Source organism: Danio rerio, chromosome 3, assembly GCF_052040795.2.
Source record: "Danio rerio strain M-AB ecotype USA chromosome 3, GRCz13ab, whole genome shotgun sequence".
In the NCBI taxonomy this organism is placed as follows: Eukaryota; Metazoa; Chordata; class Actinopteri; order Cypriniformes; family Danionidae; genus Danio; species Danio rerio.
The window spans coordinates 46,278,790-46,306,138 of NC_141023.1; the positions used below are offsets into that span (position 1 = coordinate 46,278,790).

The 27,349-nt window shown below is 36.2% G+C and overlaps 1 protein-coding gene across 5 annotated transcripts in view; it reads left to right on the forward strand.

Moving 5' to 3' along the window:
- The window catches only part of tyk2 (tyrosine kinase 2), a 72,629-nt gene that overhangs the window by 19,290 nt on the left and 25,990 nt on the right, over window positions 1–27,349 (forward strand). For 3 of the 5 annotated variants that reach the window (XR_015481147.1, XM_087245074.1, XM_087245073.1), the window contains 10 exons: window positions 3,431–3,806; window positions 3,880–4,035; window positions 6,353–6,510; window positions 6,591–6,705; window positions 8,282–8,468; window positions 8,925–9,043; window positions 12,908–13,075; window positions 13,155–13,242; window positions 13,352–13,479; window positions 25,510–25,645. Coding sequence is in view for 4 of the 5 variants with exons in the window: in XM_087245074.1 (XP_087101200.1) it covers window positions 3,431–3,806; window positions 3,880–4,035; window positions 6,353–6,510; window positions 6,591–6,705; window positions 8,282–8,468; window positions 8,925–9,043; window positions 12,908–13,075; window positions 13,155–13,242; window positions 13,352–13,479; window positions 25,510–25,645 (1,631 nt within the window). In the remaining variant the exon portion in view is untranslated. The remainder of the gene's footprint in view (window positions 1–3,430; window positions 3,807–3,879; window positions 4,036–6,352; window positions 6,511–6,590; window positions 6,706–8,281; window positions 8,469–8,924; window positions 9,044–12,907; window positions 13,076–13,154; window positions 13,243–13,351; window positions 13,480–25,509; window positions 25,646–27,349) is intronic. The other 2 variants (XM_087245076.1, XM_087245075.1) reach the window with 1 other exon arrangement.

Consider the following 27,349-nt stretch of genomic DNA (forward strand, 5'->3'; position numbering starts at 1 on the left):
ACTCGTTACAGCAGAGGTATGCAGAAGAGCATCTCTTTAACGCACAACTCCCCCAACCTTGAGGTGAATTGGCTACTGCAGCAGAAGACCACACCGCGTCCCACTCCTGTCAGCTAAGAACAGGAAACCGAGGCTACAATTTGCACAGGCTCACCAAAACCAGATAATAAAATTTTGGAAAAAATGTCTGATCTGACGAGTCTCGATTTCTGCTCGGACATTCAGATGGTAGGGTCAGAATTTGGTATCAACAACATGAAAATATGAATCCATTCTGCCTTGTATCAATAGTTCAGGCTGCTGGTGGTGGTGTAAAGGTGTGGGGGATATTTTCTTGACACACTTTGGGCCTATTAGTACCAATTGAGCATTGTGTCAATGCCACAGCCTACCTGAGTGTTGTTGCTGACCTTGTCCATTTCTTTATGAGCCCAGTGCACCCATCTTGTGATTGCTACTTGCAGCAGGATAACAGGCCATTTCATAAAAGTGCAAATCATCTCAGACTGGTTTCTCGAACATGACAATGTTCTCAAGTGGCCTCCACAGTCACCAGATTTCATTCCAATAGAGCACCTTTGGGATGTGGTAGAAAGGGAGATTTGCATCGTGGATGTGCAGCCAACAAATCTGCAGCAACTGTGTGATGCTATCATGTCAAAATGGACCAAAATCTCTAAGGAATATTTACAGTACCATGTTGAATCTATGACACGAAGGATTGGGTAAGATTAGGTGGTCCAACCCAGTACTAATGAATGTACCTATTAAAGTGGCCTGTGAGTGTATATTTTAATATCAGTGAAAATCAGTTAACAAAATAATATACACTTGAGAAGCTGATTCACTTCTCCTTTAAAGGGGTCATCTTTTACGCTATTAGTTTTTTCATTGGGGTCAACATAGAAAAGAACACATTTTTTAAAGTTTACTTTAGATTTATAATGATTGGTCAGAGGACCAAGTTTGTTTTTATTTGTCATTCTGTATGTATTTTTTGTCCGAAATGAAAAGCCCATTTTAAAGTGTCTGTTTTTTTGGGGGTAGGCAAGGAATATGTAAATGTGTTACTTTGATCATGTTGATGTAGACCAGTAGCAGGGAACCGATTGGAAAATATAATGACTCCTTAAGTTGATTCAGAGCTGAATCTTTAGTCTTCAGCCAACTCTCTTTGAGGTTCCATAAACCTGTGTTACTGCACATTTTGAAGTATCACATAAAAAACAAGTAATGGAAACACCTCATTTCTCATGAAAATTAATTAGTTTAAATAAAAAACAAAAATTGTTTTGCTCGCTTAGGGTGATTTTGGAAAAATAATTCTGGAATAATTGTGGCTTCTCTAAATCGGTCAAAAGTAATGCTGTACTGTTAACTCTGACAGAAATTTGATTGAAGGAAGGAAAGAGTTGGGGAAAGTATTATCAGTGATGCTTGGTAAGCAAAAATGTAAGGGTTAGTTCGATTAAAAAGTACAATTTAGGAAAATATATAGACTCCTTAAGCTGATTCACAGCTGGTCTTCAGGTTCCATCAGCTTGTGTTAATGCACATTTTGAAGTATCACATGAAAAACTAGTGATAGAAAAAACACATTTCTAATAAAAATCTCTTAGTTTGAGTAAAAAACCAAACATTTTTATGCTCGCTTGAGGTGGTTTTGGAAAAAGGGTTAATGTGAATAATGGGAGATGGAAATGCATTATACGTGACGAACATTACCCTAACGTGACTAACGTGATAATTCTATCTTGACAAATCAAAGAAAACTTCATCAGATGAGCCTTGGGTGTTTGCTAAATTCAGTAGCTTCTCCATGGAGCTGGCCATATGTTCAGTTTAAGACTTGTTTGCATGTAAACAAACCTAAACTTGAGCTGCTGTTTGCATGATTCGCATGAATGGATAAAGGACTCGTGCAGCATAAAAAAGACACTGCATTATGTCAACATTTATTGTTCACAAGTTATCATGTTAACAAAAATAAATAATGATAATTTTGTCAACCGATCGTTTTATCCCCCAGGGGGTGCATTTCCGAAAACCATCATTAGTTAGATAAGGTCGCAAGTTCTGTTGTTACAAAGATTTTCTTAATAAATAGCCCACTGTAAATTAGGTCTACAACCATTAATGATTAATATGATTTGTATATGAGATTAGAATACGTTCATTCATTCATTCATTTTCGTCACGGCTTAGTCCCTTTATTAATCTGGGGTCGCCACAACGGAATGAACCGCCAACTTATCCAGCAAGTTTTTATGCAGCGGATGCCCTTCGAGCCGCAACCCATCTCTGGGAAATATTAAAATACGTGTTAGCTTAATTATTTTATATGGAGTATTATCTGTAATATTTGTAAAGGAAACATAAATCGGTCTTATGTGTGTCATTTACATACATTTCAAATAATATGGAAAGCGAGTGCATATTTTTACTAAAACTAATATTGGATTTTTTTTTAATGCATGTGCGTGTAAAACAATATCATTTGCACAAAAAAGTATGTTTTTTTTTTCTAGAGGAGTTGTTACTTCACCCTGTTTAGAGCTTCATTCTGGGCATTTTATGTTATTGTGGTTCAAAGGATGGGTCTGCGACAGAGAAAATACGGTTTTGAGAAACACTCCTCACTACATCGTTCTTTTCCCAAACAATGCATCGCATTATGAGTTCAGCCGTGAGTTATGTTGTTGTTTGGGAAATGCGCCCCAGTCCGACATGAAGCTCATGATTACAGATTACAGATGTGTTTCAGCTAAAGTCCCAATGCATATAAAGGTGTCTTTTCTCAATATTTTTTATGTACTTACATTAAAAAAACATTGTTGAATATAATGAGGCCATCTTGCTGCTGCTGAGCTGGAATAATTATAGTGGTAATTATTGATGCAACTAATTGCCTGCAGTTATTCTAAAATGTAAATGTGTGCATCTGCACAAGATGCTAAATATAAAGTGGATCCAATAGTGAGACACATTAGCAACCAAATATTCCCTATATATATTGAAAATTTGGTGGCACAGTGATCAGCACTGTCGTCTCAGAACAAGAAGGCCGGTTCGAGTCCCGGCTAGGCCAGTTGGCATTTCTGTGTGGAGTTTGCATGTTCTTCTTGTGTTGGCATGTGTTTCTTCCAGGTGCTCCAGTTTCTCCCACAGTCCAAATACATGTAGTATAGGTGAATTGAATAAATCGGCTTTAGTGTAAGAGTGTGTGTGTGTGAATGATGTGTATGGGTGTTTCTCAGTATTGGGTTGCAGTTGGAATGGAAACCGCTGCGTAAAACATATGCTGGAATGGTTGGTGGTTCATTCCACTGTGAATAAAAGGAGCTGAGGGAAAATAAATTGAATGATTTAACATAACAGCACATAGAGAAGTAGTCAAACATAATAATGTATTTGTTTTTCCATCCTCCAGCTTTCTCCGCTGCATTCCTCTGTCTTTTTCGCGACACATTGCCAAACAGAACATCCTGACGAGATTCCGGATTCGGCGAGTATTTGCACACTTTGTGAACACCTTCCAGCAACACACGGTGGGCGTGGGCAAGCTTGGATCACAAGAAGTCATGTACAAATACTTGTCCACACTGGAGCGCCTGGCACCCCATTTCGGCGTCGAGACTTTCCCTGTTTTCCATCTGGACCTCAGAGCTGATGGAGGTGACAGTGGCTCATACCTCATCACCTCCCGTACACAAAACCCACCTGAGGAGACCATAAATGAACCTACTCATGAGATCAGGGTGTCTGGATCAGATGGCATATGGTGGAGGAAGTTTTCGGCACAGCGGGTAATTTGATCATTGACCTGCTTCTTCTTCTTTTTGAGTAGAGTTGTATTCTGAAATGTGTCCCACTTTTCAGAGCCAGAGCGATGACTACAGTCATAGTCAGAACAAAGAAACAGCGGCACTTAATGAGGAGGAGGACTGGAACATCTTCTGCGATTTCCCAGAGATCTCTCTGATTGCCATTCAGGGCATCAATGTGTGCATCAGCCGACAGGACAACATGTCAATGGTAAAATGAACACTCCACGGCTTCATATTGACAATCCGCCTCAATTTCTGTGTTTAAGTCTGCTTAAAATGCCTATTTTCTCTTGCTTTAATTACTCCTCATTTACTGGTTCTATTATTGATTTTGGCATTTCTAAGTGAAGTTTGCATGTTCTCCTCTTGTTGGCGTGGGTTTCTTCCAGGTGCTCCGGTTTCCCCCACAGTCAAATGACATGCGCTATAAAGCCCAATCCCAATTCTACCCCTTAGCCCTTCACCTTAACGTTCACATAAAGGGATAGGGGTTTTCTTAATTCTCTTTAGGTTGAAGGCGTAGGGCTAAGGGAAAGGATTAGATTTTTTTGGACCAAACTTGAAACCAGGGGGTACAAAAATTTCTCTGAATACACTATCTACAACGGCAGCATGGCTACACACGGAAGTCAGGAGATGCCCAAATATGTATTTTTTGTCATTATTACAAACTTTTACAAGCACAGGTTTTAATATATTCATAACCACACTCATGTTTTACTGTCATGCTTTAAAAAAACAGCTAAAATAAAAAAACGCAAAACTCTGTGACACACGAATACCCTGTCAGAAGAGTCTAGTGGTTGGGAATGAGCTTTTTACAATGTCTGGTGTAATGTTAAGGTTGTTATTGTGTTTACATAGATGAATATGACCACAGTGCAAATGCACAGTACAGTTACGAGCTTATTGCCACATTATATCGTCACTATGCTATGATATATGCCCCTCAGTGATGTCCTGAAGATAAATACTACTAAAATAACGCAACTGGACGTTAAAATAACATCAATCTCATATGAAACAAGAGATTGCAGTGGCATATGATAATGTGTGCAGATGTTGTAGTGCTGTCCCATTTCTTCAGTAGGGTCTATCTGCAGACTGCAAGACAGAGACATACCATGAAATTCCTTAGGGACGTAACTTGTAGTACATTAGAGGCGTAACTTGAAGTTATGGAGACCCACGTCGCCAAGATGGTGCAGTACATCAGTTATTAACGTCTACACCTACTCCACACCTAAACCCAACCATCACAGTTATTAATGTCTATGCACACCACAACTCTAAACCCAACCATCTTAGTTATTAATGTCTACACCTTCCCTAACCCTAAACCCAACCATCATCATTATTAACGTCTACACCTTCCGAATCCTTAACCCAACTAACTTAGTTATTAATGTCTACACCTTCCCCAACCCTAAACCCAACCATCATAGTTATTATTGTCTACACTTTCCCAAGCTCTAAACCCAACCATCATTGTTATGAACGTCTACACCTTCCCCAACCCTAAACCCGACCATCACAGTTATTAATATCTACACCTTGCCCAACCCTAAACCCAACTATCATAGTTATTAACATATACACCTTCCCTAACCATCACCGTTATTAACATACAACTGCGAGCTGAGGAGGTTTTCATACTTGACGCATTCCCCATTGTACTGTTATTTGCAACAGGAGGTGACGCTGAGAAGTCTGTCATGACAAAACGGATGAAAAAGTCAGCGAGTAGAGTTGCATGGTGGTGTTGCTAAATAAATGAATATAAAGATATATATATATATATATATATATATATAAAATGTATTGGTTGTGAATAAATTTGGAGAAAACTAATGAAAACATTTGGTGAAAATGTTCTCTGGTAAGTATTTTCCGCCATCAACATCTTACTGTGACATGTCGTATGGTTCAATGGAATCTTGATAACTGCTAGTTACACCTCTAACTTACTACCCCCTCTAAAGTTATACCCCCTCATATTATGCCCCTGTCTTGCAGTCCGCAGACAGATACACTTGCATTTCTTAGGGGTAAATTTTGAAGCCCTTCCTCTTTACACTCTGTTTCAAGGGCCAAGGGGAAGGGAAAGGTGTAGGGGTAAAAAATAGAATTGGGATTGGGCCTTGGTTAAACAAAATTGTATATGAGTGTGTGTGAATGCGAGAGTGTATAAGTGTTTCCCAGTACTGGGTTGCAGTTGGAAGGGCATCTTCTGCATGAAACATATGCTGGAATTGTTGGTGGTTCATTCCGCTGTGGCGACCCCTGATAAATCAGGGAGTGAGCTGAACAAAAATGAATTTATTATTGTTTTTTTATCCATTAATCTGATTGCTTTGTTAACTTTTAGCTTTTATTTTCTTATCTTGTCTTCTAATCTATCTTTTTCTTCTCTTATGGACAGCACTTTGGTCAACTTCATTTGTTTAATTGAAATGTGCTTTATACATTGATATTGTATTGTAATTGTTTGTGTATGTGGCTCACCACAAACGTTTGTGCTCCAGGACATAAGTTTAGACTCCAGTATTCAGGCTCGCTCTCTGGTCTCACTGCTCGATGGATATTTCCGACTTACGACCGATGCTCATCATTACCTCTGTCGTGAAGTGGCTCCGCCGAGAGTGGTTCTCAGTGAGTCCAACGACCTGCATGGTCCCTTAATGTAAGTCACTTATTTCCAGTGTGGCCATGTGGTCTTTTTACATGATTATTGATGTTGCAAGTTTTCGTTGTTGATGGCAGGGATGAGTTTGTGCTCCAGAAACTGAAGAGAGAAGTGGAGGAGGGTGCATTTCTTGTGCGCTGGAGTGCTTTGGATTACCATCGCATAATTCTGGCTTCTCTGAGTCGGTCAAAGGTAATGCTGTGGTTACAATGCCGTACTGTTAACTCTGACAATAGTTTGAATGGAGGTAGTTGAGAAGTGGGGAAAGTTTATTATTAGTGATGCTTGGTAAGCAAAAATGCAAGTGTTAGTTCAATAAAAAGTGTAATTTATGAATTCATACCGACTATAATATATCTATCTTGTGCTACAGCAGTAAGGAAGATGTATGAATGGGCATTCATTTGCATTATTTTGGCATTATTAACACAATTGTTTAACAACTGACAGTGGTGAACTAATTTTAAATTAAACTGACAATAATAACTTATTTAACCGTTGACTCTCTTTGACTGGATCATTTGAATGAACGAATCATTTATTGGATACTAGCGCTTAGTGGATCATCTGAATCATTTGAATGAGTGAATTACTACAAGGTGCATCGCACTGACCAATTATTTGAATCAATGAGTCATTTTCTTGAGTCTTGCTCTAAATTGATTTAAATCAATAAATCCTCGACTGCAGACTTACACTAACTGGATCTTTTGACTCACTCTGACTGAATCATTTGAATCGGTCATTCATTAACTGAAAACTCACTCTGACTGGATCACTTGAATCAGTAAACCCTTAACTGGAGACTTCCACTGAGCCAGTTGTTTTGAATTAGTGAATCTAACTGGAGACTCACTCTTACTGAATCATTTAAATGAGTGAATTACTACCTGGAGATTAGCACTAACCAATCATTTGAATCAGTCAATCATTAACTTAAGTCTTGCTTTGAGCAGATCATTTGAATCAATAAATCTTCAACTGCAGACTTACACTAACTGGATCTTTTGAATCAGTGAATTGTTAACTGTAAACTTACTCTGACTGAATCACTTGAATCAGTAAACCCTTACTTTCACTGATCCAGTGGATTTGAATTAGTGAATTGTTAACTGTGGACTTACTCTCACTGAATCATTTGAATCGGTCATTCATTAACTGTAAACTCACTCTGACTGAATCATTTGAATGAGTGAATTACTACCTGAGGCTTCCCACTGACCAATCATTTGATTCAGTAAATTATTATCTTGAGTCTTGCTCTGAATGGATCATTTGAATAAATAAATCCTCAGCTGCAGACTCACACTAACTGAATCTTTTGAATCAGTGAATCGTTAACTAGAGATTCACTCTGACTGAATAATTTGAATTAGTGAATCGTTAACTGGAAACAAGCAGTGCATTCCAAATGGTAACTATTATACTCCAAATATTATACTCCAAACGCCAGAGTGAAAAGTCATGGCTGCCATTTTGGAATATTTGAAGGCTACAAAAGGCCACTTCAAATCCCCATGATCCTTTGTGCAGGGAAGTTGATTGGCGTTGCGCACTATGTTTCATTCAGAAGTGCTCATCCCTTACACTTTCATGGGGATGAGCTCTTTCGAAAAGAACACGGTCTCACTCTGACTCAATCATTTGAATCAGTGAACTGTTCACTTAGAGAACAGATACAAACAGTGTCACTCGAATTACATGAAGTAACTTTACAAAACACAACAGCTATGATGTCAATTCTGATTGACTTCTGATTGAATTCTAGAAGGAAGGAGAAAATCCAGTCTACAAGCAGTTCCGAATTAGACAGAACGGCTCGTTGTTTCATTTGGAAGGCTGGGATCAAGATTTCTCCAGCATAAAAGAGCTCACCAGCAGCTTAAAAACCTTTGTGCTGAAGTCTGGAGAGGACAGCTTCACTTTGAAGAAGTGCTGTCTGCCCAAACCAGGAGGTAAGTGTGTGTGTGTATGTGTAAGCAGTTTCGTGTTTTTTGGGGGGGCCCACAATTGTATAATGACATGGGTATGACCAAGTTGTAGTTTATTAGGTGGTTTACAAGGACATGCCTTGTGTCCTCATAATTCAAAACACTTAAAAAGTTATACTCGCATTCACTTTTCACATTCAAATTGTGGCAGAGGTTTCCTCTTTAGTGTTAGGGCTGGGGTATGACTATATAATAAGCATTTTTATGGTATAAAATACATTAAACCAATGAGAGTCCTCGTAAACCCCCAATACCAACATGTGTGTTTGGATGAGTATTTTCAGCTCGGCAGATTTTACAGTCAAACCTCTGAGTCATCCTAGAGTGCATTTCTGATTAGGAAAAATTCCACAGAGGTACACGTTGCTTATCATTTGATGAATCATCTTAATGTTTTTTTTTTTCTTTTCTATATTACAGAGCTGTCAAACCTTCTTATAATAAGGAAGGGTGCCAAAAGCAGCATTAAAAGTGCCTCGGAAACCCCTGACCTGAGCAAACTGAGCTTCAATCCAATTAAAGACAAGGAGATTACAAAGGTATGTGACTGTACTGCACCAGCTACCTTCTCAAGAGCAGAGCCTCACAACAGCACTTCATTGATAAGGGACTTTTTATGCCTTCTTTGGCAGATTGCTTGCGCTGATAAAAATGAAAGCAAACAAGACTCTCTAGAAATCAAGCTTGTCAAACATTCTGAGTGTGTCTTCAGCTAAGGGCACTTTTAACACTGGGGATATTTAGAAAATAAACTTTTTAGGCCACCTATGATGAAAATCAACTTTTATAAGCTGTTTGGACAGATTTTTGTGTAGGTATAGTGTGTCCACGATTATTTTGGAATGATATAAACCCTACAAGTCTCTTTTTGGAAATTTCCTGACATTAAAATAGGATCCAAATTTCAGTGATTTTGAGGCCCACTGCAACGTGGCAAAGGAGTGCGGTTTTACCCCGCCAACAGAATTGATTGACAGTCACCATGCTTCTATAATAACATGTATACACATGTCCACAGAACATTTTTTTCGCAAAGAAACTAGGAATAAAATATCTTTTCCGACTCAACTGAACCAACTTTAATAAGTTTTATAAGTTTAAAACGTTTTTAAAACAACAAAGAGAGTAAAATTGTTATGTAATTCTTAACTGTTATAATCACCACGGCCGCATGGTGTCAGTTAACATGCAAATACCTATATATGTGTGTGAGTGTGTACTGCAATTGGCATTTTTGTGAGACTCATCATTTCAGAAAGGCTTGAATAAGCTCCACCACAAATGCATCAAATAAACATTGTATTTTTGACTAATGAGCTGTATTTCAGCTTCTTCTGAGTCTGTCTCTATCACTGAGTGCTGTTTATCTGATGTAATGCATGATGAGAAGCAGACACACACATGGGAACGGTGGGCAGGGAGAAGCAGCTCAATTTCATTTAAAGACACAAGCTACAAAAACAGCTACAATGTATTCAGACTGCAAAATGGACAGATTCTGGAGGCTAAAATAAGCTATCTAACGGATATTTGAAGATAAAACTTTACTTTGAAGCAGACACATTCTGGAGACACCAAAGATTTATCTTGTAAAAGGGCTAAAATAGGTGCCTTTTAAAACAACGTTTGACATATTTTCTGTGTTATCATACAAATCTGTGACATCTAATGCACTGGGCTTGTTTTATAAAATGTTGGAGTTATTTATGGTATTAATAATTATTTTGTTGTAGGGCTTATCTTTATGGTAACTTTGTACTAAAAAATGTGGAAAACAGTAAATGTGTCATAGATCAATTAAAACAAATCATCTGAAAAATGAAAATAGGAGAACACTTGAAACATTTCTCTGAATATATTAGGTTTGGAAGGGTATCCGCTGCATAAAACATACAGTATGCTGGATAAGTTGGCGGTTCATTACGCTGTGGCGACCCCAGACTAATAAATGGACTAAGTCGAAAAGAAAATGAATGAATGAATAATATTAACCGCACCTTATGAGACCGGTGAGATTTTTAGTGTGTTGCTGTAAAATCAATCAACTGCAACTGACACTATTACTACACTGAAAAAAAATCTTCAAAGAGGATTCCTTGGATTTACTAATTTTTTTTTTACGTTAAGTGGTTGTAAACCATTTATTTATGTTGAATTTAAACAAAAAAATTAGGTTAAACATTATTAAACTATATTTGTTTAAATTCAAGACAAATAAATTGTTTGCAACAGTTCTGCATGCAACACTTTTTTCAGTCTAACGTAAAAACCTCATGGGCCGCAATCCTATGGGAAAAAAACGAAAGGCTAATGGCTTTTTATTTGCATTTTGTATTTTGAATAAAACTATTTTAGCTTCTGTGGAATATGGATAAAATATTGTAATTTTAAGAGTTGATTAAAATTTTGTTCATTTTTGGAAATGACCAATCGGCCCCCTCTCATTGTCCCATAACACAGAGGGGTTCTGACTACCACTTTAGGAACCACTGACCTAGAATTAAAAAGTTGAGTTTTACCATTTTCAGGGTACTTTGCTGCTGCAGCAGGCGCAATGTTATTTCACTGCACCTGAAAATAGTCCTCAGCTAGGTAACTACAGTAGCTACTGCAGCAAAGTTTCTTGATTATTATGCTGGAATGAAGAGTATAGTTTCTAACCATATCAGTCTAGAAAATGGCAACTTTCCATTTCTATCATTCATAGTATACAATGTAACTACAAAAGTGTCAAGCTTTTAGAAAAGTATCAAAGCACTTTTTTTGATCGAGATGCTAATGGTCTAATCAGATTCAATGATTTATGCTGAGCTAAGCTAAAAGTGGCAGACCTGGGGCCTCATGTACTAAGACTTGCGTGGAAATCATACTAAAACATTGCGTACGCACAAAGCTGTTAATGTGCGTACGCAGAAAAAAATTCAGATGTATGAAACACTGCGTACGCCGAATCTCACGCATATTCTTTTGTACATCTGAATGAACGTGAAACTGAGCGCAACATGCACGAGCGCAAAACCCCTCCCTGCCTCCTCCCTCATATGAATATGCAAATGACTCTACTTTGGCAAAACCCAACGAAAAAGCAAAGGCAAAAGCAAGCAAGAAGAGAAACTTTGAACAGAATGTGAATTGGAGGTGCTCCTTTCGGAGGTAGACCGGAGAAAAGCCGTGTTATTTGCAAATTTGTCCTCTGGGATTAACAACAAAAGATAAAAATTGAGTGGGAGAGTTAGCTGATGCGGTTAACACAGTTGGGTCTTAACATCGCACTGAGTGAATTAAAAAGAAATAGTGTGATTTATAGGTGTAAAATGTTGCAGTATCCTTAACAGTTTCAGTGGCGCAGCTCGAAAAACGCATGTTATCATGTTTTGACACGTTCGAGCATGAACTCCGTTCGAATACAGTGTCTGATGAACTCTTTTTCCCCCCGCTACATATCAGATTTTGCCAACTATTTATCACGAGAAAGACAAGTAGGAATCATTAATAAGTCTGTGCATCATATTTTATTTGCACATTTATTGAATGGAAATGTTTCTGATTCACGCATGCAAATTCATCTTCAGATAGTGTCTTTATAGCAATGTGTGTGCAGTAGATAGCTCAGATTACATTAGGAAAACAGGCGACCGCAGCAAATTGCGCTTTAATGTTTGGATGGTAAACTGTATGGTATGGAAACCTTATTTACCTGCTAGATTAACCTGTCTCATACAGCTGCCATTGCAAGGCTCAAAGACTCTTAGTAGAGAGCAATTTAACACAACTGCCTCTAGGAGTCACCAATGGAAATAAAACAGACACGCACAAAAAATGTGCGTACGCCAGCCAGAAAGCTGCCGTGGAGCTGCGCACATTCCCACGTTCAGTTCATCGTTAGTAAATCCAAACGTGAGCAATTCTGAGCGTGAAACCTGGCGTGCGCAAAGTTTTGTGCGTACACAGCGTTGATACATGAGGCCCTTTTGAACAAAATAGAAAGACTAGCGGACCTGAAGACCCTATTACCCTAAAAAGTTGAGTGTTTGACTAATTATGTCACTTTTTTTTTTTTACACAATTTTTGTTTTATTTTAAATTTGGAAGAAATGTTATCATTAGTTTATAGAATAAAACAAATATACATTTTACAGTTAGGGTGCGTGCCTACCAAAGAGTTTTTTTTTCTCAAGCTGAGATATTTTTTTTCTTTTTTGCTGTCAACGAAAGCACTGCTTTTTGAAAACTCTGGCAGTACTTAAACTCTGGCTCTGTGTTTTTAAAAAAAAGTCCAGAAAGTTTGGTGAATATATGCCCTTAGTTTACAAATTTTCACTAGTCCTCATCAAAAATATTGTTAACAAAAAAAGTGAACCGCCGCTGAATAATCCCCTGTTGATGTTTTTTCACGCTTACAGGAGCAGCACCTGGGACGCGGCACCAGGACTAACATTTACTCCGGCTGGCTGAAGATCCGCGGTTCACTAGAGGATGAAGATGATGAGTCCAATAACAATCACTGCAAAACAAAAGGGATCCGAGTTGTTCTCAAAATTTTGGAACAGAGCCAGAAGGACAAAGCGCTAGTAAGACTGGTGTTAATGTAGCGTGAAAACAGCAGTGAAAGCACAGATGTTATCTCATTGTCTTTGTGTTTGTGTTTAGGCGTTCTTCGAGACGGCTAGTTTAATGAGTCAGGTGTCTCACTGTCATCTGATCTTTGTTCACGGACTTTCAGTCAAGGGTACTGAGAGTAAGTGCTGTGACCTTTTCGATTTCCTCTTTAAAGGCCGCAAGTGTCACTCTTCTGTACTTTTTATCATCCGGCAAACATGTTATGTTATCTGTGTTTTTCTGAACAGACATCATGGTGGAGGAGTTTGTGGAGTTCGGCCCCTTAGATGTGTTTCTTCACAGAGAAAGAGCTCATGTTTCTCCTCAGTGGAAGTTTACTGTCGCTAAACAGCTTGCTAGCGCTCTTTGCTATCTTGTGAGTAATGTATCCAATGTGGGACTTTTAGAATTGAAAAAATTCAGTCTGATAGGAGGAAAGTACATTTCAGTGTTTTGTGTGTCTTTTGTTTTTCACATGAAACTCTGGGTTTGTTTTGTGTGCAAAACATTTTTGATAAGAATATTAAGAGATGCTAGGAACACTAGGGAACAATAGATCCTAGGGCCCTATCATACACCTAGTGCTTTAATGCTCAAGACATGTAGGGCAAGATTTGTTGCTATTTTCAGACCAGCGCAACTCTTACTTAAAATGGATTAAAAAATTGTTACAAAAATTATTATTTTCTACATGAATCTAAAAACACTGCCTTTATGCCTTTTTCTTGTCGGGGGGCTTTTTTCAGTTTATTCATGACCGTTTGCAATTGCATAATGTAAATATTACTATCAGTGTTATTTATTATATGCATATTTATATTTGTTTTAACAAAAACAAGTTTAGATTTTTTTCCACCTGTCGGGTTTGGAGACAGCTGCATCACCATATGGGGCATAAGAATAGGATGTGTGTTTGGAAATAACCACACTTTGTTATTACTGTTCATTTATTAGATTACTGAAAATTAGAACAGAATTTAAAAATAGCTATGAAACAAATCGTAATGCTTAACAAATGAAATTAAATATGTAGGCTAATGGATGTCTTCAGTGGAGTAAGTTTCAACGTTTCCGTGAAAGTAAAGGAGTAAAGTAAAGAGCAAAAGTGAAATAAAGAGAAAGTAAAGAAGTCAAATAGAGGAGGCTCATTATTTATCTTCACGCTGCAGATGGTCTGTTTAACTGTTTTCTCGCTAGAGAAGCGTTCAGTTTTTCCACCTAAAAAGTCCGCCATGTGAATAGCATATGCGCCATGGTGCGACATAACTCTTGACTCTTGAAGGGAATAGGAAATGAAACTCTGATTGGTTTAATGCATATTATGCTTAAAACACACCTATAACTAGTTAAGAGAATAAGCACAACCCCGTTAGACCATGCGGCGGGGCGCAGAGCATATTCTTCAGTCCTTAAAATAGCAAAAGTGGATTCGTACACGCCTCTAATGCTTTTGTGCCATGTGCTTTAGACTTTCTACCTAGATCATTAAAATAGAGACGTATTTGTCATTGCTTTTGCTAGAAGACACAGCTTTCTTTGTGGGAAATTGCAAAGTTTCTCTGCAAAATCCATAAAAATCTATATTTTTTACGCTGGGAATAGTCGATTTAAAAAATATCAACAAAATTAAGTGAAAGAACTGTCAAATTAGTATTTTCCCAGAGAATAAAATATTATATAATTATCTAAGAGAAAAAAAGATTTAAAATTCATAGTAGATTTGGCAACAAGAAAGATATACACATTTAATGCATTAAAAAATTTGAAAAGATATTCAGACCAATATAGGTCATCTTAGATTTCATACAGTTTAATCATGTCACATATCTTTTAAGTTGATGTTTCGTTTTGTTTATGGATTTTCACACTCTCAAACCATGTATTTTGCTGCATGTTCACCTTACTTATTGAAAATGAGTTGAAACGACTCAATCCGTAAGTTTTTTGGGGAACAAGTTAATTGTTTTATAATCAGTTCACTAGACCCTTTTCACATTTCTGGGTTTCTCAGTAGCGGAAAACATTATAGCTGGGTAAACTTAGAGCGCAGTGAATGGGTGAATACAACAAATATTTTTTTTACAATCCTATTTGCTGAAATAATGAAAGAAAAACGCCACAATGGTGTTATCGAGACTTTCAGAAAAAGGAAAAAAATAGTGTGAGACTGATGATGGCAGACAGGGGAGAGAATAATGTCAAATTTATTCTCAGCCCTATTAGAAACACCTCGCATAAGCAGTGATTTGTTCTTGTAATTTGACTCAAAGATGATATAATACATGCATAAATACAGATAAATGTTCATACAATTAAAAAAAAATCAAGATATTAAAAACTTTCATGAATTTAAAATTACGATGATGTTTAAACGCGTCATGACAGGCTTGTGAAAAGGGTCCCTTAAATTTGTATAAACGATTAAGCTAACTTAACCAATTTGCATTTGGAGCCAAAGTTGATACAGTAGGTGAGAGTTCAAAGTGGCTATTAACGCCGCGGCTGGTACCGCCGCCGTTTGAAATAGGTGCCGCTCTGTTTTTAGTGTATGACCGCAGTTTGTGAATGAGCCGCCAGGGGGCGCAAAGGGACGGGATGCGAACGGACAGAAATAGATCATACAGCTACTGTGCTTGTAAATGATATTAAACAATAAGTCAAAGCATTATAATTCCTTCATTAATCATTTAAAATTTGTTAACACGCTTTATTGTAAACTTTTTAAGTGCAAAGAGGATTCGTTTTGGAAAATAGAATTGAAGAAGTAAAAGACAACTAAAATGAAAGCACAAACATTTAGTACAAATAAGTAGTCTTAAATAAATAAATAAATAAATAAATAAATAAATAAATAAATAAATAAATAAAGCAGCCTAAATATAGAAAGATGTTCAGTGTTTGCTATTTTGATAGGACTAAGACAAGACATTTTCATTTATGTTTTATTTCTGTTTTTATTTACATTTTCGTTGTTGATTATATTTTACTATCTTATTTATGTCTCAACAATTGTACATAAACGAATAATAAACGAATAATGAAAATAAATGAATAATGAAAATAGGCCTAAATAAATTATTTATTTAAAGACATTGCCGTACAGTACGTGAAACACTGAGAAAAATAAATTGACCTACCTTAAGCAGATCACTAAAAGTATAATAAAATTATTTTTGCCGCAGGACATAAATTAAGTCTTGCAGGTTTATTTTTAATAATTTAGTTTCAGTTCTGTTCATTTTTTTTTTCAAAACGTCAATGTTCTCCTTTAAAGTAGCTATAACTGTTGTTTTGTTTTTTTGTTTTTTTTTTTACTTATGGCTCAGTATGTTTTGTATTTTAACTTCATATTCAGTCACCTTGCAAATGTGTGTGAAATATAATGCCGCATAACCGCGGAAAAAGAAGAAAAAACTGTCGAAGGTTAGAGCTAATTCATCAAAATAAGCTATATTAAAATACAACATTTATGTTAATACAGGCAGAGTGTGAACAAACTCAAGGCTAAGATATGCGCTTGCCTTTTAATGCATTTGCGGCCTTTTTATAGGCTAAAGGAAACTATGTATAATAATGTTTTTTTTTTTCTTGTTTTTTTTTGTATGATAAAGGACAATACACATTATGTTATTGATGTAAACTTAGGCTAAAACTTACCATTGATAAACGTGACCTACCTCAAGCAGATCACTTAAAGTATAAAAAAATAAAGTAGGCTATATATATATATTCTTAATAAACTTCACAGCCACAAATATAAAAACAACTTGTATTAAAACTGGGCGAGGATTAGAAAGAATACGATGCTTGTTATAGGCTATATAATTTAAATTTTGATTCCAATTTCTGCAAGCACATTTTTTCACTCGCTACTCTGCCAGAAACTTCGCCGCCGGAGAGCACCTCAATAATGTAAACATTTGTTTAAAGATGGAGCGCAAGATGTGCCGAGTGGCAACATGTGAAGAACGATGGCAAAGCTAAGTGTGATCATTGTAATAAACTAAGTTATAAAGCAGAGTCCCGACCAACAGGACTAAGCATATGCGGTTGGCTCATTCTTCACGAATATAGAATTAAAATAATGGCGCGTTAGGTTCACTAAGCAGCGCATTCTCTCCGCCTCATCGTTTAACCAGCGGGACACGCTGCTGAAGCAGGAGAGACACTCCGTCATTCATAATCTTAGCTGATGTATCGGAGTCGAAAGAATATATCAAAGAGGAATTTTCTTTTAACAGTCCCGATATGTTTAATCTTTTTATTTTTTTTTTTTTTCGTGTCATTTCTCTTCAGCAAATTAGATATTTTTTAAAGCTGCTTGATTCTTTTAAAACCGAAAGCAGGGCCCATAGTGTTTTTCCATAAGATACTCCTTTATGAATGTTTTAATTTTTTTATTAAAGTTTTTAATGTGCTTTTTGATAGTTTTATTTTATTTCAAGCAGCATCTAAATGCGAATTTATCCTCAAAACTTGGCATGAGAGCGATGCAAGTCATGTGTGGCATAATTGCCTTTTTTCCCTGCGCGTGCGAGATCAATTTCTGATCTTTTTGCAACTAAAATGAAAGCATAAACATTCAGTACAAATAAGTAGTCTTAAATAAATAAATAAATAAATAAATAAATAAATAAATAAAGCAGTCTTTTAACCTAAATATAGAGAGATGTTCAGTGTTTGCTATTTTGACAGGACTAAGACAAGACATTTTCATTTATGTTTTTATTTCTGTTTTTACTTACATTTTCGTTGTTGATTATAGTTTACTATCTCATTTTATGTCTCAACAATTATAGATAATAATAAACGAATAATGAAAATTAATGAATAATGAAAATAGGCCTAGATATATTATTTATTTAAAGACATTGCCGACATTGAGCTTAAGTTGAATGCAGCTTCATCAAAAGCAGAAAAAAATAAAATAATTTGACCTATTTTAAGCAGATTATAATAAAAATATTTTTGCCGCAGGACATAAATTAAGTCTAGCAGGTTTGTTTTTTTAATACTTTAGTTTCAGTTCAGTTTTTTTTTTCAAAACTTCAATGTTCTCCTTTAAAGTAGCTATAACTGTTGTTTTGTTTTGTTTTTTTACTTAATGGCTCAGTATGTTTTGTATTTGAATTTGACGCGTCAGAAAAAAAAACCGCTGAATCTCTGCAAATATTTGGTTAACTTATAAAACAAATGTATGGTTTAGTGATGTTAGTAATGCATAGAAAAATGCAAAGCAGAATTATTAAAGTTATTATTTCATTGATCTGAACATAACCATTTATAATATAATTACTAACCCGTCGTCTAAAATATTAAAATAATAAAATAGTCTATTATTTTATTCATGGCTAGAGCTTGATTAAATTGATTAACAAGCCATGTGCTTTTGTTTGTTTGTTCTCGGTACTGGGTATACGCAAAACATTTTCTAAAATGTCAAGCAGTATTTGTCTATAGAGCAGCATTTTGCTAATTATAATAGTCCTTTATATTTATATACATGTGTTTTTGCATATTCGTTATTTCACTTGATGCATTCGTTATTTAATGTTTGAATACTGAAATAAAAAGCCATCGTTTAAAAGGTTATTTCACCATCAAAATGTAGCCTGTTATATGTATCATTAACGTTTTATATAAAACTGCTGTGCAGTGTAAATGGGACCTTAATACAGTTTAAAGCGAAGTTGTCTGTAAGGATGATGGGCATGGCATGTCTATTGTTGTGGCTCGCGTTGTGAATATTAGAAAATAACTGTCGGGTGAAGGCTTTATGGTCGTGCGGAATTGTCTGCTGCTGTCATGGCTCAGCAGGCAACACCCTATTCAGCTAGGCTATGTTCGGTGTTTGTATGTACAAATTCGTTTTGGCGAATGCTAGAGCGTAATAGAGATATTTTAAATAACAAGTATAGTTCAGTCCAGAAGTTGCTGTGCATAGAAACATTCATTTTCATAAGGCCCCATTTGCGGTTTGGTTTTAAAACGCATAGGTTTTGCTACGGTTACGCCATCCGTCCTCGGGAGTTTTGGATTTTGTGTAACCATGTTTGTGGAAAACACTTGAGGGTGGAGACATACCCCTTCCCCCGTCTCATAACCAAAAGCTTGTCTTTCAGGTGTTAATGGGCATCGAGACCGAAGTCATGTCGCATTTCCACTGTCGGCCTATAGCTCGCAGCGCGTAACGCAAACCCAGCCCCCAGAACGTCCCCCGAGTGTTGGCATCGTGCATCCGTCAATAACTCGGTAGAAAATGTATTTTATAACATCCTCATTTAGACACAGTCAAACATTCAGCCCAAATGCACTGGGCTGCGTTTCCCGATAACGATTGATCTTAGCACTTAAGAGCGTTTTCTACGAGTCATTTTGCGAACGTTCGTTATTGTTTCACGTGCGTTTCCCAAAAATGCACTTAACACAATTGCACGTAGCCCAGCTTTAAGTGCAACTTAGGAGTCGCTATCCGTTTGTTAAGTGCTGAAATGTCACGCTATAGAATGGCTCGTTATTGTTGCACATGTTATAGCAATCCATATAATTCTTCTTCTACTTGTGTGAATGTATATTCAACTCGAATAACATAAAAAAAAAAATATTTTTGAGCCAGTTTAAAAACATAAATTAACTGGAAATGTCGTACTGTAAAAACACTGTCTTGCTCCAATCTCGCATAAAACTAATTCTAACAGTCCTTGCCGGAAATGACATCAGCATCATTTTCGATATTTATATGAAACCTTAATTAAGTAGAATTATTTATCAATTTCTTTATCAAAAATTGCTTATCTCACATCAAAATAAATAAATAAGTAAATAAATAAATAAATAAATAAGCTCTTACATTTATTTTTGAAAAGTTTAGCCTAATTATTAATTATTATTATTTGTATATTGAATTGTGTAATGTGTAGAAAATATAAATGAATAGAGATATACGTACAAATAAAATGAATAATGACTTTGAAGAGAAGTAAATTGTAGGTGCAATTTGCCGGTTGTCCAGCAGGTGCCCTCATAACTCTGTCTCCTTACGATGCACTTAAGGCTTTACGATTACTCCAGAGCACTCGTAGATCCACGAAGATTTTCAAGTGCTACTTAAGTTACGATGCTTTTGGGAAACAGACCGTAATATTAAGATCAGTCGTACGATCATTTCTACGAACTTCTTAGGCTTACGATGCTTTTGGGAAACGCAGCCCTGGAGAGACCTGAAACGTGTTCCCAAAAATGCTCTGTTTGCACGATTTGATTATTATCATCATATCCAAATACTTTATAAATAATATTCTAAACCTTCTCTGGTGTTTATTGTTTTTAGAAAATATCTAAAATCTTTTAAAAGAAAATATCTTGTAAAATAAAAGTTTGATTTGGCTTTAACGGTTTTATTTATGTATAGGCCTACCTAAACTGTTATAGCTTGCTTTTGCTTGTTTTATATTGGTTTATTTATTTATTGCGATTTTATTATATCCGATAATGTAATTCTTTAAATTATATTTCAATGTGGCTAAGGCTTATCAAGATATGACACTTGTTTTGAGTCTACAAAAGGTTATTTGTAAAGTGTTATGTCTTTCTGTTGTATTCATATAGTGTATTATCTGCAAAATAAATAACAAAAAGAAAGAAGCCGCTAGCAGCATCCACAGAGCTGTGAAGAGAGCGCTCTTTTGCTCGGTCTCTCACACACAACCTTTATGTCTGCTGTGTCTTTAATACGTGTGTAGATTATTATGCGTTATTGAAACATCAAGGGGGACGCAGCAAAATCACTTATAAATTAAAATTGTATTATTCTATGCAACAGCCTTACATTTAAAACGGAAACATAAGGGCGATTTTAAGCAAAAAGACCTCAGCCTATAAGTCTAGATGTTTTCTTTTCCTTTTTATTTATTTGTTTATTTGTTTGGCGCATGTGTGCGATAGGAAAACTATAGTGTAAATACGGCAAGCCATCTTTCCCAGACTCGGGGCAAATTCCTTTCACTCCGTCCCGAAGCCCCAGCTGGCCCTCCTGCCATCCACTGCGTAAAACATATGCTGGATAAGTTGACGGTTCATTCCGCTGTGGCGATCACAGACTAATAAAGGGACTAAACCGAAAAGAAAATGAATGAAGAATGAATGAATAAATTAATAATAATAAAATAAAAATAAGGTAATAATAAACACAAATGCCGCGTAAGCGGCCTTTTTTTAGAGATGGTACATTTGAATTGCCTCTTCCCACTTCCCCCACCTCGAAATTGAAAGTTGCAAAGAGAACTCAATAGCAAAGATCATAGCCCATTAACACATCAACACATAGTCCATTTACACATCAACACAGTGCAAGTTTAGCGGAAGAATGTCAAATCAGAATCACGCAGATGAAGCACACCAGCTACTACTATGAAACTATTAAAATTGTTTTGTCATAAATTTGCTTATTTGCAGCAGCTTTTTTTCGCACAACAGAAAAGCGGCGTTGGGAAGCCGTCAATGAATAAAAACAGGGTCAATAGTGAAAATCGGCTTTTCATTGTATCCCTATTACCTATATCAATGCATTGAAGGCCTTTTATGGTGTCATCTCGATAGAATAGCCTAAGTTATAAATAATTTAAAGAACAAAGTTATAAAAACTCACATTACATAAATAAACAATTAAAAATATGTTTAGGTTGTCTATTTAATTGCCCTCGTGATGATGGTGTGCTTTATCATTATGTGCGTTTTACTTATAACTAACCTGATTTAAATGATGGATCTGCGACAGAGAAACTAGGGGTTTTGGGGGACATGCATCACTATATCCTTTTTTTCCCCAAACTGTGCATAGTTCAGCTGCAAGTTACTGTACGTCTTTTTTTGGAAAAGCACCCCATGTCCGCTAGTGCCGCGCGCCTCTTTCTCTGGGCAAAAATGAGTTGATTTTTAAAATAATAAATATATAGATTAATTAAATTTTCAGCAAAAGAGACATTTATTTCATATTTCACTATGCATTTCATCTGATCTTTATAGCTTAATTAAACACATATTGTCAAAACCCACACATAGGCCTATTGTATGAACATGAAAAGGGCATTTTTTGTTATTATTACACTACTATTTGTTATTTGTTGCCTAGGCTATTTTCACATTTGAGGTGCTTTATTGGCATGACAAGTAACTGTACATTCGTTTTGCCAAAGCAGTGCGCGTCTCACAAACAAGACAGTGCAAAAAGGGCAGTAGTGCAAACAAATATGAAAATAACATATAGGCTAATAAAAAAATGATTAATAAAAATAAAAATAGAATAAAAAATAAAAATATAATAATAAAAATAAAAATAGATTTTTGATAACATTAAACAGGATAAAGGTAATAATAGTAGCCTATTATCAAAAGTAAGTCCACATAAAGAGTTCCAGTATTTGTGTGTTGGAGACAGGAGCGGGTATTGTTGGGTGAACACACAGCAGCACACACACTCCCCCAGTAAGATGGGTTCTGTTCGACAGGGACTCAAAGTTGTTTTGTATGTGTTGGATTATCGGGTAGAATTTCTCCCGGATCTCGGAGTATTTAGTGCACTCGGGATATGCAGCTCCGTCTCAATCAGCTGCTGAGGGCACAGCCGCTTCTCCACCGGCAGCCATGTTTTTTTTTTGTGCGGGCCGTCTTTACGGCTAGCTGATGTCCGCTGCCCGCTTCTAACATGTTAGAAAATACTGCAAATCAAGCTGTCGGTATCTCCCCGCGGTTGAAATTGTTCGTTATTCCGAAAAAAAGAAGAAGAAATATCAGCGCGCAGTAGTTGCTTTCTAGATTATTTAGGCCTATATTCAGCTGTTTTAATCTTGCAATTCTGATAATTAGAGATAATGTCTGTTCAACTTGTCTGTCATTTATTTCTCATTTGCTACTTATTTTATTAATTTGTTGATGTTAATATACTACATAGTCTTGTATATGCATATCTAAAATCCTTTGGCATTCAAATTTGCTTTGAACTTGAAAGAGAGAAAGAATCGGATTTTACCTGTCAGAGCACATTGCATATGCTTTTTTTGAAATAACATTTATTTAACAAATATTTTAGCACATCGAAAGTAATTAAATTACCTGTCTTTTGATTAAAACCTTTATGCAAAAAGATCAGAAAAAAAGGCAATATGCGACACATGACATGCATCGCTCTCATGCCACGTTTTGAGGATAAATTCGCTTTTAGGTGCTGCTTTGAATAAAATAAAACTATTAAAAAGCACATTAAAGAATACTCATAAAATAAAACCTTGATAGAGGAGTATCTTATGAAAAAACACCAATTGACGGGCTCTGCTTTCGGTTTTAAAAGAATCAAGCAGCTTTAAAAATATAATTTGCTGAAGAGAAATGACAGGGAAAAAAAGATTGAACATATCGGGACTGTCAAAAGAACATTCCTCTTTGATATATTCTTTCGACTCCGACAAATCAGCAAAGATTATGAACGACGGAGTGTCCTCCACTGCTTCAGTGGCGTGTCCCGCTGGTTATAAACGAGGAGGCGGAGAGAATGCGCTGCTTAGTTTCGGCTCGATATATTTAAATAAAAACTAACAACGAGCTGCTTATAACGCTCAAAAAGTTAAACTCAAATGCACAACCCTTGTTGGTTGCACCTGCAGGATGCACAATGAACCTAACGCGCCATAATTTTAATTCTATATTCGTGAAGAATGAGCCAACCGCATATGCTTAGTCAGTCCTGTTGGTCGGGACTCTGCTTTATAACTTATTAGTTTATTACAATAATCACACTTAGCTTTGCCATTGTTCTTCACATATAGCCACTCAACACATCTTGCGGTCCATCTTTAATGTTTAGATTATTGAAGGTGCTATTGACGTTTTGAGAAAAAAATTAATAGTACTGAAACTAAATTATTAAAAATAAACTTGCGGGACAAGGCAAGCACATATCTTAGCCGTTTGTTCACACTCTGCCTGTATTAACATAAATGCTGTATTTTAATATAGCTTATTTTGATTAATTAGCTTTAACTGACAGCCTTTTCTTCTTTTTCCGCGGTTATGCGGCATTATATTTCACACGCATATGCAAGGTGACTGAATATGAAAATAAAATACAAAACATACTGAGCCATTAAGTAAAAAAACAAAACAAAACAACAGTTATACTTTAAAGCAGAACATTGACGTTTTGAAACAAAAAAACGGAACTGAAACTAAATTATTAAAAATAAACCTGCCAGACTTAATTTATGTAATATTTTCATTATTCATTTATTTTCATTATTCGTTTATTATTATGTACTATAATTGAAACATAAAATGAGATCGTAAATATAATCAACAACGAAAATGTAAATAAAAACGTAAATTAAAAATATAAATGAACATGTCTAGTCTTAGTTCTATCAAAATAGCAAACACTACATCTCTCTATATTTAGACTAAAAGACTGCTTTATTTATTTATTTATTTATTTATTTATTTAAGACTAATTATTTGTACTGAATGTTTGTGCTTTCATTTTAGTTGTCTTTCATTTCTTCAATTCTATTTTCCAAAACGAATCCTCTTTGCACTTAATAAGTTTACAATAAACCAGGTAAAAAAAAAAATTAAATGTAAGTTGAGGTGATCGCAAGTTCACAACTGTGAGGTGATGTGCTCTATCGGCAGGATAATCTATATTATTTTGCTGTTTTTCATATGCGCACGTTTAAGATTTGAGATTATAACATTGCCATGATAGTCAAAGAAATCAAAACATTATTTTCACCCCAACGCAATTTAATCGGGCACTGAAGGCTAATAACTTAATTCTTATATTAGCTTTTTGACTTCTCACCATGTATCTTTTCTACAGCATAGTATAGTGTAAGAGCATGTCTATTACCAGAAAAACTAAATTAAAATTATATTTTAATTGAACACATCACATCACATACAGTAAGCTACGCCTACAGAACAGTCTGTTTAGCATTGTGAAAAGGCAAAGCTGAATATCTGTGGTTAAAGTGCCACCCAGCGGTCAAATGCTGCTGGCGCATCAAGCACCGCCGTCGCCGCGGCATGAATGGCGGTACAAGGAACACATTGAAGTAGTAACATCTGTATGTGGTTAATTTGTGATTAATTTGATTAACCGCCACACTGTGTGACTAATTACATTTAATATTTTAATCGCACAAGCCAAACATGAGCACAACATCTTCTCACTTCTGTAATGTGAAACAATACATTTAATCAGTAAAGTAAACTAATTCACAAATATCTCTGATGTTACATTTTAAAATCAAAAGAATTTCTGATTTTAACACATGTTGTTTACATTAGGAGAACTACATTTAATGTTATTGTCAGCTGCATCATTAAAAACAACTACCATCATATATGTGCTTTGCAGGAGACCAAGCGTTTAGTGCATGGAAATGTCTGTGGCAAGAACATCCTGGTGGTCCGGAAAGGTTTAGAGGAGGGCACGTCTCCTTTTGTAAAGCTCAGTGACCCAGGCATTTCTCTGTCAGCTCTATCTCAAGGAGGTAAGCTCGTGTTGTTATTCTCACGTGCTCTAGATCGAATCGAGCACATCCTGTACCCCATCTCTGTATCATTTCTCTAGTTACCTCTCTACTATTTACTTCATCAGGTTCTCTCGTGGTTGAGAGAACAGGAAGCCAACCACTTCCTCATAGTGATGTTTGCTTCCTTTAGATCATATTTACAGCAGTGAAGCAGCTGTCCAGAGAACATAAATAATAAATAAGTCATGAATGTTGTGCCGTTCTTTGAGGTCAACCTATAATATTATCAAGGTCTTTACAACAAAAAGATGATAAGCATCTCAATAATAAGCAGTAATAAGCTGTATTATGTCTTCTTTGGACCTCCTCATCAGAATTCATGTTTGAATAGACATAGCAGATTATAGATTTGAAAGTAAACCAATAGTATCTGGATTGGATGCAGACTTGGATTTGCAACCTGAGACTGCATATTTCAGAGATGCAATGTCTGACACAATGCACTCAATGCATCTGGTGACGTCACTATGTGGTTGGGGCTTGGTTTAGGCATTAAAAAGCTTTGCAACTGCATCTGCATCCAGACCTCTCTCCAGTAAACTGATTTGGTTGGCTTACACTTTCATATATATACCATACTTGTCAACATTGGAATGTAAAATCACCGGTTACCCTGTATTACTATTAATGTCAACGTGCTTTCAAGCCGGAATAAAGCAAAAGCATAATTCTCTTTAACGACTCTTGCAGTTAAATCATATTTCAAATCGGCTCTTTCTAATTACACTTTTCATAGAAAGATTAACAGTACAGGAAAAATGCAGGAAACTTAAATATAGATAGAAAAGTTAAATACGGGAGAATCTCAGCAGGTTGACAGGTATGTATATACATTCATCGGCCATTTTATTAGTTTCACCTTTCTAGTTCCGGGTTGGACCCGCTTTTGCCTTCAGAACTGCTTTAATTGTTTGTGGCATAGATTCACCAAGCTACTGGAAATATTCCTTAGAGATTTTAATCCATATTGACATGATAGCATCACACAGTTGCTGCAGATTTGTCGGCTGCACATCCATGATGTGAATCTCCCGTTCCACCACATCCCAAAGGTGTTCTATTGGATTGAGATCTGGGGACTGTGAAAGTTATTTGAGTACAGTGAACCTGTCATGTTCAAGAAACTAGTCTGACATGATTCACGCTTTATGACATGGCACGTTATCCTGCTGGAAGAAGCCATCAGAAGATTGGTACACTGATCATAAAGGGATGGACATTGTCAGCAACAATACTCAGGTAGGCTGTGGTGTTGACACGATGCTCGATTGGTACTATTGGGCCCAAAGTGTGCCAAGAAAATAACCCCCTCACCATTACACCACCACCACCAGCCTGAACCATTGATACAAGTCAGGATGATCCATGCTTTCCTGTTGTTGACACCAAATTCTGACCCTACCATTCGAATGTCGTAGCAAAAATTAAGACTCATCAGACCAGGCAACGTTTTTCAATCTTCTGTTGTTCAGTTTTAGTGAGCCTGTGCGAAGTGTAGCCTCAATTTCCCGTTCTTAGCTGACAGGAGGGGCACCCGGTGTAGTCTTTTGCTGCTGTGGCCCATCCACCTCAAGGTTGGATGTGTTGTGCGTTCAGAGATGCTCTTGTGCATACCTTGGCTGTAACGAGTGGTTATTTGAGTTACTGTTGTCTTTCTATCAG